The sequence below is a fragment of the Chionomys nivalis genome, chromosome 9, assembly GCF_950005125.1.
Source record: "Chionomys nivalis chromosome 9, mChiNiv1.1, whole genome shotgun sequence".
Classification (NCBI taxonomy): Eukaryota; Metazoa; Chordata; class Mammalia; order Rodentia; family Cricetidae; genus Chionomys; species Chionomys nivalis.
The window spans coordinates 40,743,832-40,758,711 of NC_080094.1; the positions used below are offsets into that span (position 1 = coordinate 40,743,832).

Below are 14,880 nucleotides of genomic sequence, written 5' to 3' on the forward strand. Positions count from 1 at the left end.
GCAAGGGATGGAAGCCAGAAGGGAAAGGGGAAAATTGCGCTACCTGCCAAACATTTAGGGGCCACTGGCCAAGGATTGCCTCCACTTCCTCCAAATTGTAGCTGTGTTTGGTTTTCAGCCTTTTACATAAAACTCTATTTAGGTTCAGCCACTAAACTTTGAGGAGAGAAGTAGGAAAGGCTTTGAGTGATTTCAGCACAATCATTTCTGGAAAAAGAGCAGCTTAAGTGTATGGTGGCTTTCACAGCCTACAGGAGTGGACTCAGAACTTCTTTTCAGACCGAAATGCTGTGGGGCAAAGGTGAAATATTTCCATATTTTCACCTATATCTAATGAGCTAGTTGTATTGCATACTACTATGACTTTGGGGGCTGGTGGCAGGGAGAGGGGAGCCAGTTATTTAAACTGACAGTTGTTCCCTTAAAACACCCTGCTACTAGGATCTTCTGATTCGGGCTTGGAACTAGCTTGCTGGCTGGGTTATAAGTTTCAGGTTCAGCTAGGCGAGGTTTAGACATCTCTGCCTCCTAAATAGTCTCCCTGGGGTCCAAGCTCTGAGGGAACAAGACTTGGGGATCGCTATCTCATGACAAATGACAGAAATGCAAACCTAAGGAGAAATAGTTGACATAGCTATTCAGGCCGGTGCCCATCAATGGCCCTCAACCTCCTCTGCTCACATGTGACTGCCAAAGGGGGTCGGAGAACTAAAGTCAGCATCAAGGAGGATGTTAATATGCTCTATTTGAATGGGAGAAGCTATACAGACGTCTTAGAAAGGAAATGCATTCAGAGAAGTATGGGGTGTCCTGAACGATACTGTAAGCCATCACCTCACCTTTGAGAGGTTCCTGTGTTCTCTATGGTATCTTAGCCCATTGACAATGGTCAATTTAGACAGGGCTCTTCCGGGTCACATGGTCGTTTTCCTGTAACTGTGGGTAAAGTGCTTTCATCATTGCCTAATGCTTATCTGGATATAAAGTTTGTTAGAAGAGGAACTCAGAGAGCAGTCACGTTTGCACACTTTATACACCACTGCTTACAACACCTACCAAGCATTTTAACCATCAAACTCTCGTAAATAATGTTAAGAATACTGTATACCAGTAAGATACTTCACATACTCTTATAAAAGAAGGAGCTATAGAAGATTGAGTGATTCAGAATTATGTTTATTATATTTAGACATAATATTTGCATATAAATATCAGGAATAGAAAAATGAATGCCAGACTTTGAAGACATAGAGGCTGCTCAATTCTGAATTCACATGAGTTCCCGGTTCCTAGCACTGCAATGTTTCTTCTTGGAGGAATGATTCTATCATCGACCTTAACCTCTTTTCTCTCTGGGCCTGAGTTGGACGGAGGTGAAATTGAGCAGATTCTTTTTTTTTTTTTTTTTTTTTTTTTTTTACACAAACAACATCACATTGTCTTCCTTCTCCCCCTAGATTGATGCCCTGCCAGAAATCGTCGAGGCTGTGGAAGGGAAGGTGGAAGTCTTCCTGGACGGAGGTGTAAGGAAGGGCACTGATGTTCTCAAAGCTCTGGCCCTGGGAGCCAAGGCTGTGTTTGTGGGGAGACCCATCATATGGGGCTTGGCTTTCCAGGTAATTGGAGGAGGAAATAAGCAAATACAATAAAATCCTTTAATAGTGAATGGAACTGAACTAGCTTACTCAATGCTTTAACATCTTATACTTGCTTAGGGAGAAAAAGGTGTTCAGGATGTCCTTGAGATCCTGAAGGAAGAATTCCGGCTGGCCATGGGTCTCAGTGGTAAGTCTCATCACTCCTTTGATCACAGAAACCAGGGTAGTCATTTAAAACATTAATTTAGCTCATGTTCCTCTTGGATCAGAACCATCCAATGACTCTGGACTTAACTCAGTATAGATGTCAAAGTCCTTACAATAGTTTTCAAGGGCCTTGTTAGCCTTCCAGGACCAGCTTTTACCCATGCTGTCTCTGTTACTGCACTGAAGCTTCATTTGCCTCTTAAAGGTTCCTTGATTATCAGACAAGTTCCAGCCTCGTGGACTCTGTGCTGGATCTTCCCTCTCCCTTGATGCTCCCCAGATGTGTGCATGAAGAGTTCCTCTACCCTTTAATCTTTCATGTACATTTTTCATTCACAAAGGGACCACCTTGACTGCTTATCTATCTCCAAGTTTCAGCTTTCTTTTCTGTTCTTGCATTCTTTTTCCTTAGAATCTATCACTGTTCATAAGTTAGCTGTCACACAACTTATTTTTTAAACAACACACATTATGTATTTTATGTTTCCCCTCTAGAAGACAAAATGTGTGACCAGGGGTCTTTCCATCTTTCATCTCTGCTGGGTTTGCAGTGTTTAGAGTAGTGCCTGGCACACAAACAATAAGTGTTTGTGAAAAGAATTAGTAAGTGCTGTGTTTACTGTGTATTGCTTAGAGTTTGACTAAAATGGACCTTTAGCTGATGAGGAAGAAAAGCTTCGAGTGAGTTACCAGCTTCCCCATTTGACACTGAAGTGAGACTCATTTTCTGTGAGCCACAGGGTCCAAATAACCTTGCTAGCTACAACTCCCGAGATTGTCTCCCTGCTACCGTGCAACCCGAGGTTGCCGGAACCTTCAGGAGAAGAATGTCATTCTGTGAATCCTCACTACACATTTTAATTTGCTGCAGACATATCCTAAACGAGAGCTTTCAGACGCTGGCTGTCTATTAAATGTGGCAGAAAGAATACAGTCTTTGTGCTAATAAAAATATGTGCCAGTCATTTTGTATTAAGGACTGTTTAGGTAATAAAAATGGTCTCATGCCACATAAGATTTGGCAAGCCTACCTTGAATCATAAACCTTACATTTGTCAAGTTTTACATTCCTTGGGAAAAACGATTACCTGCCTGATTATTATTGCATTCATTTCATATTAAATGTATGCATTATTTTTTTCAGGGTGCCAGAATGTGAAAGTCATCGACAAGACATTGGTGAGGAAAAATCCTTTGGCCGTTTCCAAGATCTGACAGTGCACAATATTTTCCCATCTGTATTATTTTTTTTCCAGCATGTATTACTTGACAAAGAGACACTGTGCAGAGGGTGACCACAGACTGTAACTCCCCACTTCAATACAAAGGGTGTCGTTCTTCTCCAACAAAACAGCGATCCCTTTTCGTTCATTGCTTTTGACTTTTCAATGGGTGTCCTAGGAACCTTTTAGAAAGAAATGGACTTGCATCCTGGAAATATATTAACTGTTAAAAAGAAAACATTGAAAATGTGTTTAGACAACGTCATCCCCTGGCAGGCTTAAGTGCTAGGAAACAAAAGATATCCTCTGGTAAAATTGGAGGTAGTGGACTGAAGGAAAGATAATGACCTCCCTGTTTATTAACCTGTCTTATGTTTAGATTTCCTTAAGACAGTTCTTCTTACAGTGTGCGCTGGGCTGTGAAATGCTGGAAATGCCCAAAGAAACATGACGCTTGGATCCGCCGTGTTGAGAAAACAGCACTAGGTAGAATTGAAATGGATGGTGGTAATTTGTGATTTTTCTAGAGACTTTTTGACTTTTAGCACCTAGGTCTCTGAAGGTGTATTTCCAGCCATGTATTGAGTATCTGAATATATCTGAATGCTGTGTGGCAGTCACCCCATTCGAAAAGGATATGTCTTGTCCACTTGGGCCAACATGAAATGATTTTCATTTTTGAACTCTGTCTGCTCATTCCCGTTTTTGAGGTATTGATTTCCTAGCTTCCCCTGAATCTTTCCCAATCCTCTTCACTTATAGCCACATTCAGGGTCAAGAATGTATTTTGTGGGGTTCATGGTGAATAAAGATAGGGAACTTTTGCTCAGAAGGAAGCCCCCCCCCCAAAAGCCATTTCCTTTTACCACAATCATTTCCATAATTGTCAATGTTGCCTTCTTGTTTTTTTTTTCTATTTAATGTCATTCTTCCTTGGACATGGGGCAGTGGAGATACTCTACCATGCCAACTGAAGACCCTATGAAATGCCTATGGTTCTCACTTGCACCTTGTCCTTCTTAGACCCATGCCCCAGGACTTGCAAAGGAATGGCACAACTTGACTCAGTATACACTCTGCTTGTGTCATTGAATGTCACTTAAAAGACACAGTTTTTGAAGGTAAAATTGTTAGTGTTTTAAATACAACAACCAAGTAGCATCAAACCCTGCACATGGAAACCCTTCTGGACACTGTGAAGGTAATGACACAGGGCTGTTAGTTTTAGTCCCAAAGAGAGATTTCTGCAACAGGAGGCACACTTGGCTTCTGCAGTAATTCTGTTCAAACGTTATGGAGTGTTGAATGAAGTCACTGAGAAAGAGACTTGCCATCTGAAAAGATGACTGTAATTTCACTTTAGGATTTTGCTTATTGTCTTGTGATCTTCTCCATTCGGCTTCTGAATACCAGGTCACTGCTAAATGATAGCAGTGTGGACACGCATTTTCCCTTTGAAATTATGTCTATGTTTGATTAAAACAAGCAATCACTTATTCTGATAAAAATGGGAAGAGTTAGCTTTTACCTTTTCCTCCGGATGTGGAGGAAACATTATCTTCATATCGTACCATGTTGTCCTTTCTAGTTCACACAACTATAGGTTCCCTGTAGATCATGATGTAGAAAATTCCCATCGCTTCTCACAGTACCCTCTCCTGAAGAAAGAATCCCTGGTGTCCAGGGCCACTGATTGCTGTTGACTGCTGCTGAACTTTATACGATACAAACCTTATGGCATGTGCTTGGGTGTTTGGGGTGTTCTGTCATTACATGTGGAAGGCATTGATGTTGGATCTATTAGTAGTTGGTTTTCTTTATTGGTCTGCAGCATGTTGTGATCCACTGTGGAGCCTTGCCAGAGAATACTGGTCTCTTCTCTCATTGCTACATGTCTGAGGTGTTCCCATGCTGTGCTTTGTTTTGGAAGTAGCATCTCCTTCTCATGAATGCAAACACAATATGATTTTATGCCTTCTCCAGAAAAAGCTATCCAGTTTGAACACGGAGAAAGTCATTTTTCATGGAGACACGGCCGACATCTGGTTCAAGAGCCCTCAGTTTCCACTCTCTGTAACATCTTGTCCTCACAGTTGCTTGTTTCCCTCATGGCTGGAAGAGTCCTTCCACCCAGCTACAGACTGCCTGGGGCCTCTCTCGTTTGGGATGACTGCCAACAGAAATCTCCAGAATTTCCTTTGCTTAAGCTTGCTTATATTCTGCTACCTGGAAGACTGTGGGTGTGAAATAAACTTCCTCATGACTACCGGGTTTGGGCACCCAGCTCTCAGGCCTGTAAGGGTGAATCCAGTGGGCCTGATGCTCCTTAGCGTGCCGTTTGCACGCTACATCTGTATCCTAGCTGTGTTATTCATTTGATTGTTTATCTGGCCCAAACCTTGATGTTTGGGAAACAGCTTGAAAGGGCTGCGGTCCATTAGGATAGCATGAAAGGAAGTTGTGGCTTGTTCTCAAAGAAGAAGGGAAGAGTTTTTCCCCTCTCTGTAAAATTCATAATTTATTTACATGCACTGTGTTGCATGTAAGTTGCATAGCAACAAAATAAAGTCTGGGTATGGAAGACTGAGGGTTTCACATTGCATAAAGATGGAGGGCACACTCTGACTTTGTATTCTTTTATAGCGTGCACCACGTCACTTGCCAATTATAGAAAGACTGCAGGGTGGCAATTTATTTTAGGTATTATGTTAACCCAAGTGATACAAGGACATTGTTATATGTTTATATGATGGGAAACTTTCATCCATTCTAAAGAATACAATTTCCTGGCCTTATCCAAATCTAGCTTGTGTAATAGGGCTCTTCTCTTTAATTGGATTGTCCATAGACAGCTGAGGGAAAAGAAAAAGATGCTTCTACGGACAAGTCATTTCCTGTTTGCTTCATGAAGGATAATTGTCCCAAACTAGATAATGACCAGGTTCCACTGAAAAGTTCCCAGATTCTTCGAAAAGTCAGGAATTGGGGAACCCTAGATGCAGAAATGAGGGCTGGGGTTTCTGAAGGCAACATTGCCTGATTTCCCTTTCTCCTTTGATGCAGTGTGGCTGAGGAAAAGTCTTTAGCCCAGAGTCCTACCTGTTTTCCCTAGTAGAATCATTTATCTTTGGCTAATTTGTTTTCCTTTGCAGTTAAGCTTGTGTTTGTCCCCAACAGTGGTATTGATGGAGTAACGGGCAGGAAGAGCTTTTGCATCATATGCTACAGTTTCCTTAACACAGTCATGACATGAAAGCCAAGGTTAGCTTGTCAGGAAGCCCTGGATTAGGATAGTGAGGACCTAAGTGCCTGGCCCGTCAACCATAATTCAGCCTGAGACCCCCTCTAATCTCAGCTGTGAAATGAGAACCAGTGTCTGCACAGCACATCAGGTTATTATGAATGTAACAGGAAGAAATAGAAGAAAATGCGGATTGTAAAACCATCTTAAAAGGGAAATCTTATTAACAATCACTAGTAATATGGGAGGTGGTTTAACAAATACCAATGTGCATTTTATGTTTATTAAGAATTGACTTTGCTGTATGAATAATTATTTAAACATTTAAACAAATCAACAGAAAAGAATAAAAATTATCAAATATTTTATCGCAGGAAAATAACCTATTTATGGTAGGCCTACCGTCTCAGAAACTGCTGTTCATATTTAAGAAATAACAGTGGTATGGGTAGATAATAGACAGGGATGTCTTTCGTAAAACAGGGCTTTATGTTGTGTTATATTTAAATAAAATGTTCATTTAATTTTAGCGTGAATTTAGTAGAAGAAAACATGAAATGTAAGAGGAGATTCTTAAAATTAAACTGCTTCTGTTTTAAAAGGAGATGCTATAGCTTTCAATTCACTCCCTGTATATTTTAAAATTATAAAAACTTAAGAGTCTGGGGTAATTTTTGGCTTACGGCACACACATTTCAATTTCAGACAGTATTTGTTGACCTATGGCAGTAAATAGGTAATGAGACTCTCACACCTGTTCCCCTGTTTTCTTCCAATCTTGTGAGCAAGTTTTTACACTGTCATATACTACCAAACACATGGCTTTGTATCAGTAAGGCCAGCCTCCCACAGCATCTCTTTCCCATCTTCCCTAGGCTCTGGTCCTTCTCTGATACACGTGGTTTTAGAATTCACTGACTAACTGTTAACTGGAAGAATGACAACATCCAATGTGCTTCTGTATGTTTAAAAATCTAGAGCCATAGATTTGTTTGTCTATGTGTCTGGCGATATCACTGACCAGCAGGATGTGAGGACAGACTGTAAGGCCTGATGTATGTGTGAGTTGTTACCAAAGCAGGAGTAAGGAGAATATGTGACATGTGGTGTGATAACAGCTTTGGGAGGCCAAGAAGTAGTGAGAACGTATGTGACACTGAGTAAAGAACGGTTAGCAAAGAGAACAAAGCCCTGTGAGCCAAACAGCAAAGTAGGATCTAGCATGAAATCACTCTCTCAGGAATTCTGGCGCCTACGTGGCATCTATAGATTGCTTTATCATTTGGACAAGTAGCATTACCCAAGTTAAGGACATTGTTTTAGTCCCAACATTCACTTATTTGTGAATACTATGTCAGCAGTCTTAGTATGAACAAGCAGGCATCTCAATTAAGAATTAAACCCTAGTAACAGACCATAGGTCTCCCCAAGTCAAGAAGGCAGTTCTTAGTTTTCCTTTGACATTTCTACTCCAATAGTAGTTTTATATCCTAACTACACCATGGAATTAGTTACTTATTACTCTACAAAAATACCCGAAATAATAAATTTAGAGGAAGGGAAAAGGGGGTGGCTCCTGGCTTCAGAGATTGCAGCCCATAGACATCTATTCCTTTGTTTTGTGTCTTGGTGAGGCAGCATGTTCCAGGAGAAACACAATGAAAAAGCTCGAATCCCAACAGCCCCTTCTAAGAAGTCACAACCTTAAGTAGATTCATCTCTTAAATGCTGCATTTCCTGATGGTGCCACCAAATAACAATGGAGCCTTTTACCATATGTGACTTCATGGAACATCTAGATCCAAGGCTTAACATATGCAATGAAGTTTAAACGTTAAAGAGTAATGCGTGACAGTCTTTTGAAATTTCAAAATGTGTGTTTAAATATGATCTGTGTCATGGTGTGAATACTCCTGTTTTAAGTAGTATTTTTTAAAACAGTAAGGAAGAAGAAAGCTTTTGAAAAATTCCTTATTCATTTGACTGAACATTGTTAAAATTCACTATTTTCAACATTCCCAAATACATACTCGCAACAACAGCGATGACTATGGTCCAGTAATACGCAAGACTCAGGCATAAGTAAAACCTCAATCTATCAAAGAAAAGGGGATAAAATGATTTATTTCATGCAACTCTTAAATAGTCATGATTAAGCCAGGACAGTGTATACAAAAGCCAGAATGAATACATTTGAAAGGTGGATTTGTCCACAGACCTGCAAAAACAACTGCCTGCTCTCCAGTAAATATACCACATGCTTGTTGTCAAGTAAACATACTTTAAACGAAATCTCCAGATTTTCCCCAAACCTCATTTAAGATAAATATTTCTTGGCTGATCTTTGTCTAGGTCTGTTAACAATTTCTTCAGGATTATTCGATTGGGTTTCAACTTTTTTGCCATCCCCTGTCCATCTTGCATCAGACAGGCAAAAGATGGAGAAAATGATGCATGTGTAAACATAAAAACAAGGAAAGAAAGACCTCTGGGAAAGCCAGAATCTGCCCAGGGTTGTCTGGCTCTTCTTAGGAAGGCAACAGTCAGAGGGCATAGGGCTTACATGCCTCAATTGCCTCTGCTTTGAAATGGCCTCTCCAGGAACTCTGGAAGGAGAATATTGTCCCTCTACTAAATATTCTTTTAGCACATTTACACCTAAAGCTCTTCTCTGTTATGGGTAAATGAAGGAAACAACACACATTTGAAAACATTTGACTAAAGGTGGTATATGATGAATTAATCTCAATTACTTATTCCCTAATAATTTACCCAAACATACACCTTCTTGATGCTTGAGGTTCATAAGCTTCCTGTGATTTTCATCTTGTCCAATAAAAGGAAAAGGAAGGGAGTACCAGCTACAATGAGACATGAACAAGACTCACCTCATTTAAGAATTTAGCCTCTTATTGTTTTCAACACATCTTATGTTCTTGTGACCCTTGAAGGTTTTGACTGTTGGTCAGAAATCAAACATAAACTGAGGGTCCCTTGTAGTCTTCCTTCCCCAATGTAAAAGTCAGTATGGTTTCCTACTCTACATTCATTACAGTTCTGTTTTCTTCAGTCTATCATTTGGAAACAAAGTTACAGACATTAGAACCTGAGAAATGTTTATATTCAGACCCAGGTTGCACCACTGAAGCAGTTCAGTGAAATAAATAATTATGTTGGTCATTAGAAATCTCACAATGGCAGTTACTAAAACAATATCCAATTAATAAGGGCATTTTAGCAGTTTCACATGGAGAATGCCAGGAAGCCTTGGAGGGGCACTTGGAAGGGAGTTGCATGAATGGAATGATCTTTGATTTTCTAAAGGTTGCTTTGATGCTCTTAGATCTCTGTCTCTGAGCATCAGGGTCAGGCCTTGGTGAATAGGGGAGTAGGAGGAGTCACCTGGGCTTTGGAGCCCTTGCTAGTGCCCTGTTAGGATGAACTGTTCTTTGCACTGCTCTTTGTTGTTCTACCATTTAACTTAGGAATGGAAGTTTATAGTCTCATTAACTTACTAAGTTTAGAACATTATCACAAATAGAGTACACAGGTAGATACTATGTTCTGTTCACTCATCCACCATCGCTTCAAGCTCACACCACATAAAATGCATCTTCTGTAGGAAACCCCATGTGAAAGGGCCTGGAAATCAAGTCTTGTTTCTACAATGCTTCTTAGTTAATCTTGGGGTTGACATATGATGGTATTTCCTTTCTTACCTGTTTTTAAGTAGACTTATGAGTATACTTACTTGATGTTCTAAATAGAAGTGAGAAGAATACTGAGAAGCAGTGTTTGGAGACAGATTGCCATGTACACAGAGAATGTGCCATTTTATTTTTGAAGCATTTCCCACCAGCCCCTAGCATAAAAAGTTATTTGTTGCTTAGTAAATGTTTGTTAAATGGATTGCTATATTGTCTTGGTAATAAAGGAACTTTTTTGTTTAGAAGCAACTCTGACATACAATCTTTATATCCAAATGTACTTTTGTGTCCCAGGCCAGTAGCCTCCTCTTACTGGGACAGTTAGCTGCCTGTAGTTCCCTGGGTTCATGTCTCCTGCATTTGTTACCAAGAAAGCTTGGCTTGTTTTTTTTTTTTTTTCCCCATATCCTGCTCAAGATAATGAGGAAACTGAACTCACACTGGTCACCTTTTCATTTCTTGACCTGTCATATGTGGTCAGGAAGAGAAGCTGTTAAATGAATATGGGACACTTTAGGTCCTCAGTATTGTGAAGGCGGAAGAGAAGAGTGGATGCTGCTCCCAACTTTACTGGCAACAAAACAGTAGATACTCTATAGAAACAATGAAATTTGCAGTAAAAATATATCCCATGCAATGTTTTGGACATGACTTCAAAATATCACTTGTTATGTGAAATTCAAGTTTAACTTGGCACTCTGCACTGGTATATGTGTGTGGGAAACCTGGCAACCCTATCTTTGTACCATTTTGCAAACCAACTCTTGTTTTCTGACTATATTTTCATTTTAAAAAGAGAAGTTTTGGAAACATACAATCAGCCATCTGTATCTGTGGGTTCCATAGCCATGGCTTCAACCAACTATAGGCAAACAAACTTCTGCCTGCGTTGAGTGTGTGCAGATGTGCTTTTCTTGCCTTCATGCACAGCGCTGCATCTAAAGACTGTAAAGCATTTGTATTTAATCATGTATTTAGTAATCTAGAGATGTTTTTAAATATACTGGAGCGTAATATAGTTTATAGGCGAATCTTATGCCTTTTTATAAAAAGGGACTTGACCCCACCTGTGCAACATAGTTTCTGTGAAGGTTCTAGAATGAATTCCCCATTGATACCAAAGGTGGACATATTTCTTCTTTGGTTTTAATCCTTGCAGTGCCTTGTGAAGGCAGCATCCCGAGACAACTGTGAGATGATGGCATGTAGGAGTTAGTCTGAATCTAAGTAGTGGTTCTCGTTGTTTACTCCACCTCCCCCACATTGACCCAGAGTGAGGAAGATCATGAGATGATGGGAAGTTAACAAAGTGAATTTGTTCATTCTTTCAACTTTACCTTCTTGTTTGCTTTCTTCTTGGCGTGACTAAATTATTCCCATACACTTAAAATGGAGCCCTGGGCTTTGATGAGACCCACCTACTGCTAATGTTTTAAGAAGTTCATTACTTTCCCTAGCTCAGGTATTTATTATGAAAGCTTTGGATACAGATACAATATAGGGAAGGACTGGAGTTCTGGGGACATGGTGAGAGAACTCTAAACTCTTGCTCCTTCATCTGAAATTAAAAAAAAAAAAACTGAGTCAGAAAGTGTATGACTTACCCAAGGTCAGACAACTAACTATAGCAGAACTACACAACTAACTATAGCAGAACTAGTACTAACTGATAAACTTTACTATGTTAAAAACAAGATTAAGTGTAAAGAAACACAAAATTTATTTATGCAAATCTCTGGTATAACTCTCCTAATCGGCCCAAGTAAAAGCCTACATTTCAGGTAAGTAGGACTTTAAAAATTACCAATTTTAAGATGAAATAGTTGTGTTTTCTATTTTACAATACGGAAGGCACCATGCAAAGCAAGGAGGGTACAGTGGCTCTCAAGATCAAGTAAAAGGAGTTCACTCACACAAGACCTGGGAATAGCTGGCACTATGGAGCCCTCAGTTTCGAAAGGCACCCTGATATGGTGAACAGCGGTTGGAAACAGCCTCTTCTGATCTGAAACCCTCTTACTCTGTTGAGTTTGATAATAAGGCATAAGGCAGAGAAATGGAATCCTTTATAAAAAGATTTTGTAGGTCAATCTAAAAGGTTACTTTCTTCCTTGACACCGTGAAAGTAACGAGTATTTAAATGAAATATTTTGACATTGGGATCTTATGTGACATGAGAAAAGTTTCATAAGAAGATCAACAACTAACTTTGTTGTCTGCTACTCTAGGTCAGAATGCTCAGTATCAGGCTAGAGGGAGAGGAAATGTATTTTTTTTTCTGCCTTTACTAACTCATCTGGCTTTTCAGCTGTCTCTGGGTATGCATGACAATCCATCATTGCTGTCTCCTGGGTAGTTTTCTTACAGGTCATTGCCTGTGACTCCCTCCAAGGTCTCTTCATCAGCCTTGTTCTGGTAAGGACTGGAGCCATGAAGAATACAGTTGAATACTTGCCTCTGGCTCCCATTCTGGTCTTGGCAAGGCCAGACACCAGGATGGAGACAGAGACAGGAATCTGGCTATGAGTGTGTGTTCCAGTTAGGTTCCTTGCCAGCTTAAGATCTGGTCCTGATTTGAACACCTGAGACCTCATGCTCCATCTCTATGGTTCTGTGGCTTAGACAATTATTTCCACTGTAAGATATGGAGAATGGTGAAACGTAGAAAAAACACAGGCCTCGACAGTGAGAGACACTACCCAGCACACACGGTTCAAATATCATAACACAAAGCACAGAATGGTTCCAGGAAGCCTTTTCTTGTAGGGTACTTACAGTGATACTTCCTCTTAATGCCCCTCACGTTCTAGATCTATCCAGTGAGTGTGTAACATAGGCATCATCTCTCCAGAGACAAGGAAAGACCAGATGTTGAGTTGTAGTAAACCACCGTAACAAACAAAGTTGAGAGCAGAATGTTGTATGTTGATAAACTTAACCATCTCTATGGAAGCATGCTTGAGTCTCATTTACACAAGATCCTGGATGGTGGGTTCCTAACATCGACACAGCCTCCTGGCTTCAAAATTCATACCCAACTTCCCGCTATAATTTCTTTGAGCTAGAAACTAGAAAATCGAGAGGCCATATTAAAAAGCAGTAATTTGTGGGAGATATTCCTTAAAGAAAGACTAATTACATCGCAAGCCTCAGTCAGGCAGTCCCTTTCCCTCTCCCCCTGTTTTGTCTCCACACGGAGGACCTGTTTGAAGTGCTGTTATTCAAGAACTTACAACATCCTTTCTAAACACCTGTCTGGGTAATTAGCCAAGCAGGAGACAGAGATCAAAGCTCGGGCTATTTTCTCTGCTCTTTGAACAATAAGTGCCCCAGGTATCTGTCTGGAATTTGATATAAAAAAAGACCCTGCCACAGTGGCATGAAAAAAAAAAAAGCTGCCACAATGGCATCTGTCCATAGACCTGCTGATGCTGAGTTATGAACATATTCACCTGTTATGTCAAGGCATCTGAAAGTTTAAAGCTTAGCAAAGCAATGTTTTTCTTCTCTTCCTCTAACCCCAGAGTAAATGTTAAGCAGACAGTGCTTCTGCTTAGAGCATTAAAATGAAAGGGGCTGAAACTGAAAAACCTTCATATATGGTCGGGGGAGTTTGGAAAGTGACCTTTGGCCGGGAGCTGCACGGAGAAGGTGCCGTATTGTGGACGGGGTCGGAATGAAGCCGCATGGTTTCATTCATAACTTCACAGTTGCTAATATCAGCTGACGAATATTTCTGCTACTCCCTGCTTAGACCAGAAAGACAAATAAGGGGGGGGGGGGTGAGGAAAAGGTTGGCTGAACTCTGTGGGATTTTTTAACCAATGCTTTCCATGCGTGAGCAGTAGCCCTGAATGAAGTCATTCTGTGCAGGGGCCCAGCCTGGGAGAGCTTGTTCATTAGCGCTCTGCTGTGATTGAACTTTGTACATCGTGAGGTCCTAGAAAGGAAAGCCTTTCCTTTAAATCAAACACATGGGGTACACAGCGACCTTAGTATTATTATTATTATTTGGGGGTAAATTATTGAAAATTGCTCCTTGCTGTATAATAACTGTAATGGTTCAAAGAAAGAGTGACAGAAGGAGATTCTTTAAAATATCTTTTAAAAGAGCAATTCTAGTCTAGATTAATATTTGACCGAGTGACAGTTTCAGAAAAAGTATTTTAACGTGTGTGCAAGCAATTAAATAGCTCTAGTAATTATCATAGTTAAGCAAATTATTTTCTGAAACTGTTCTAGAGTTTTTATTTCAGGAGAATTGCCCCTGATGCCACTGCTGAAGAACTAATCACACTTGATTTCCCTGGCCCTCTTGTGTCCCCGTCATAACTGTCACCTCCAGGTGAACCTGAGGCTGTAGAAACAAGAAAAGTAAACTCACTAAGAAGGGAAAACACGTTCAGATAGCTTATATTTCTGTTACTGTTTTGGTTCAGCCACAGTGACATTGTGACAGCCATGTGGGTTCCCGTCCTTTTTTGGTTTGAACATTTTCTTTTCAGTGCTGCTGTCTAACACACACGAAGTGGGGTCCAGGGAAACACTTCATTCAGATGAGGATAGAGCCCATCTCATCTACCAAGGAACCACTTCCAAGAGACATCAGACAGTGAGGTAATAGTGAGGAACGAATCGAATCTAAGTAGGATACTGCAAAGCAACCCTGGGCTAGAGTTCTACCTGGGAGTTTGTCTCTATTTGAGGTAAGTGAGCAAAGGTATTGCTTACATTTGTGTGTGTGTGTGGGGGGGGGTAGTGGTTTGAATCAAACTGGTCCCCAATAGATTCATAAATTTCAGTTTTGTTCCTTGGTTCCTGGTGGGTAGGACAACTCTGGGAAGCACCAAGTGGTGAAAGTGGGATCTGAGATGTTAAAAAGTGCACATCAGGCCTAGACCCTT

At 40.4% G+C, this 14,880-nt stretch overlaps 1 protein-coding gene across 5 annotated transcripts in view; it reads left to right on the forward strand.

Moving 5' to 3' along the window:
* Hao1 (hydroxyacid oxidase 1) overlaps window positions 1–8,455 on the forward strand; it is a 73,650-nt gene extending 65,195 nt beyond the window's left edge. For all 5 annotated transcript variants that reach the window (XM_057781850.1, XM_057781851.1, XM_057781849.1 and 2 more), the window contains 3 exons: window positions 1,458–1,616; window positions 1,716–1,785; window positions 2,950–8,455. In XM_057781850.1, coding sequence (XP_057637833.1) covers window positions 1,458–1,616; window positions 1,716–1,785; window positions 2,950–3,020 — 300 coding nt within the window. In that variant the 3' untranslated portion in view covers window positions 3,021–8,455. The remainder of the gene's footprint in view (window positions 1–1,457; window positions 1,617–1,715; window positions 1,786–2,949) is intronic.
* The last annotated feature ends 6,425 nt before the right edge of the window (window positions 8,456–14,880 follow it).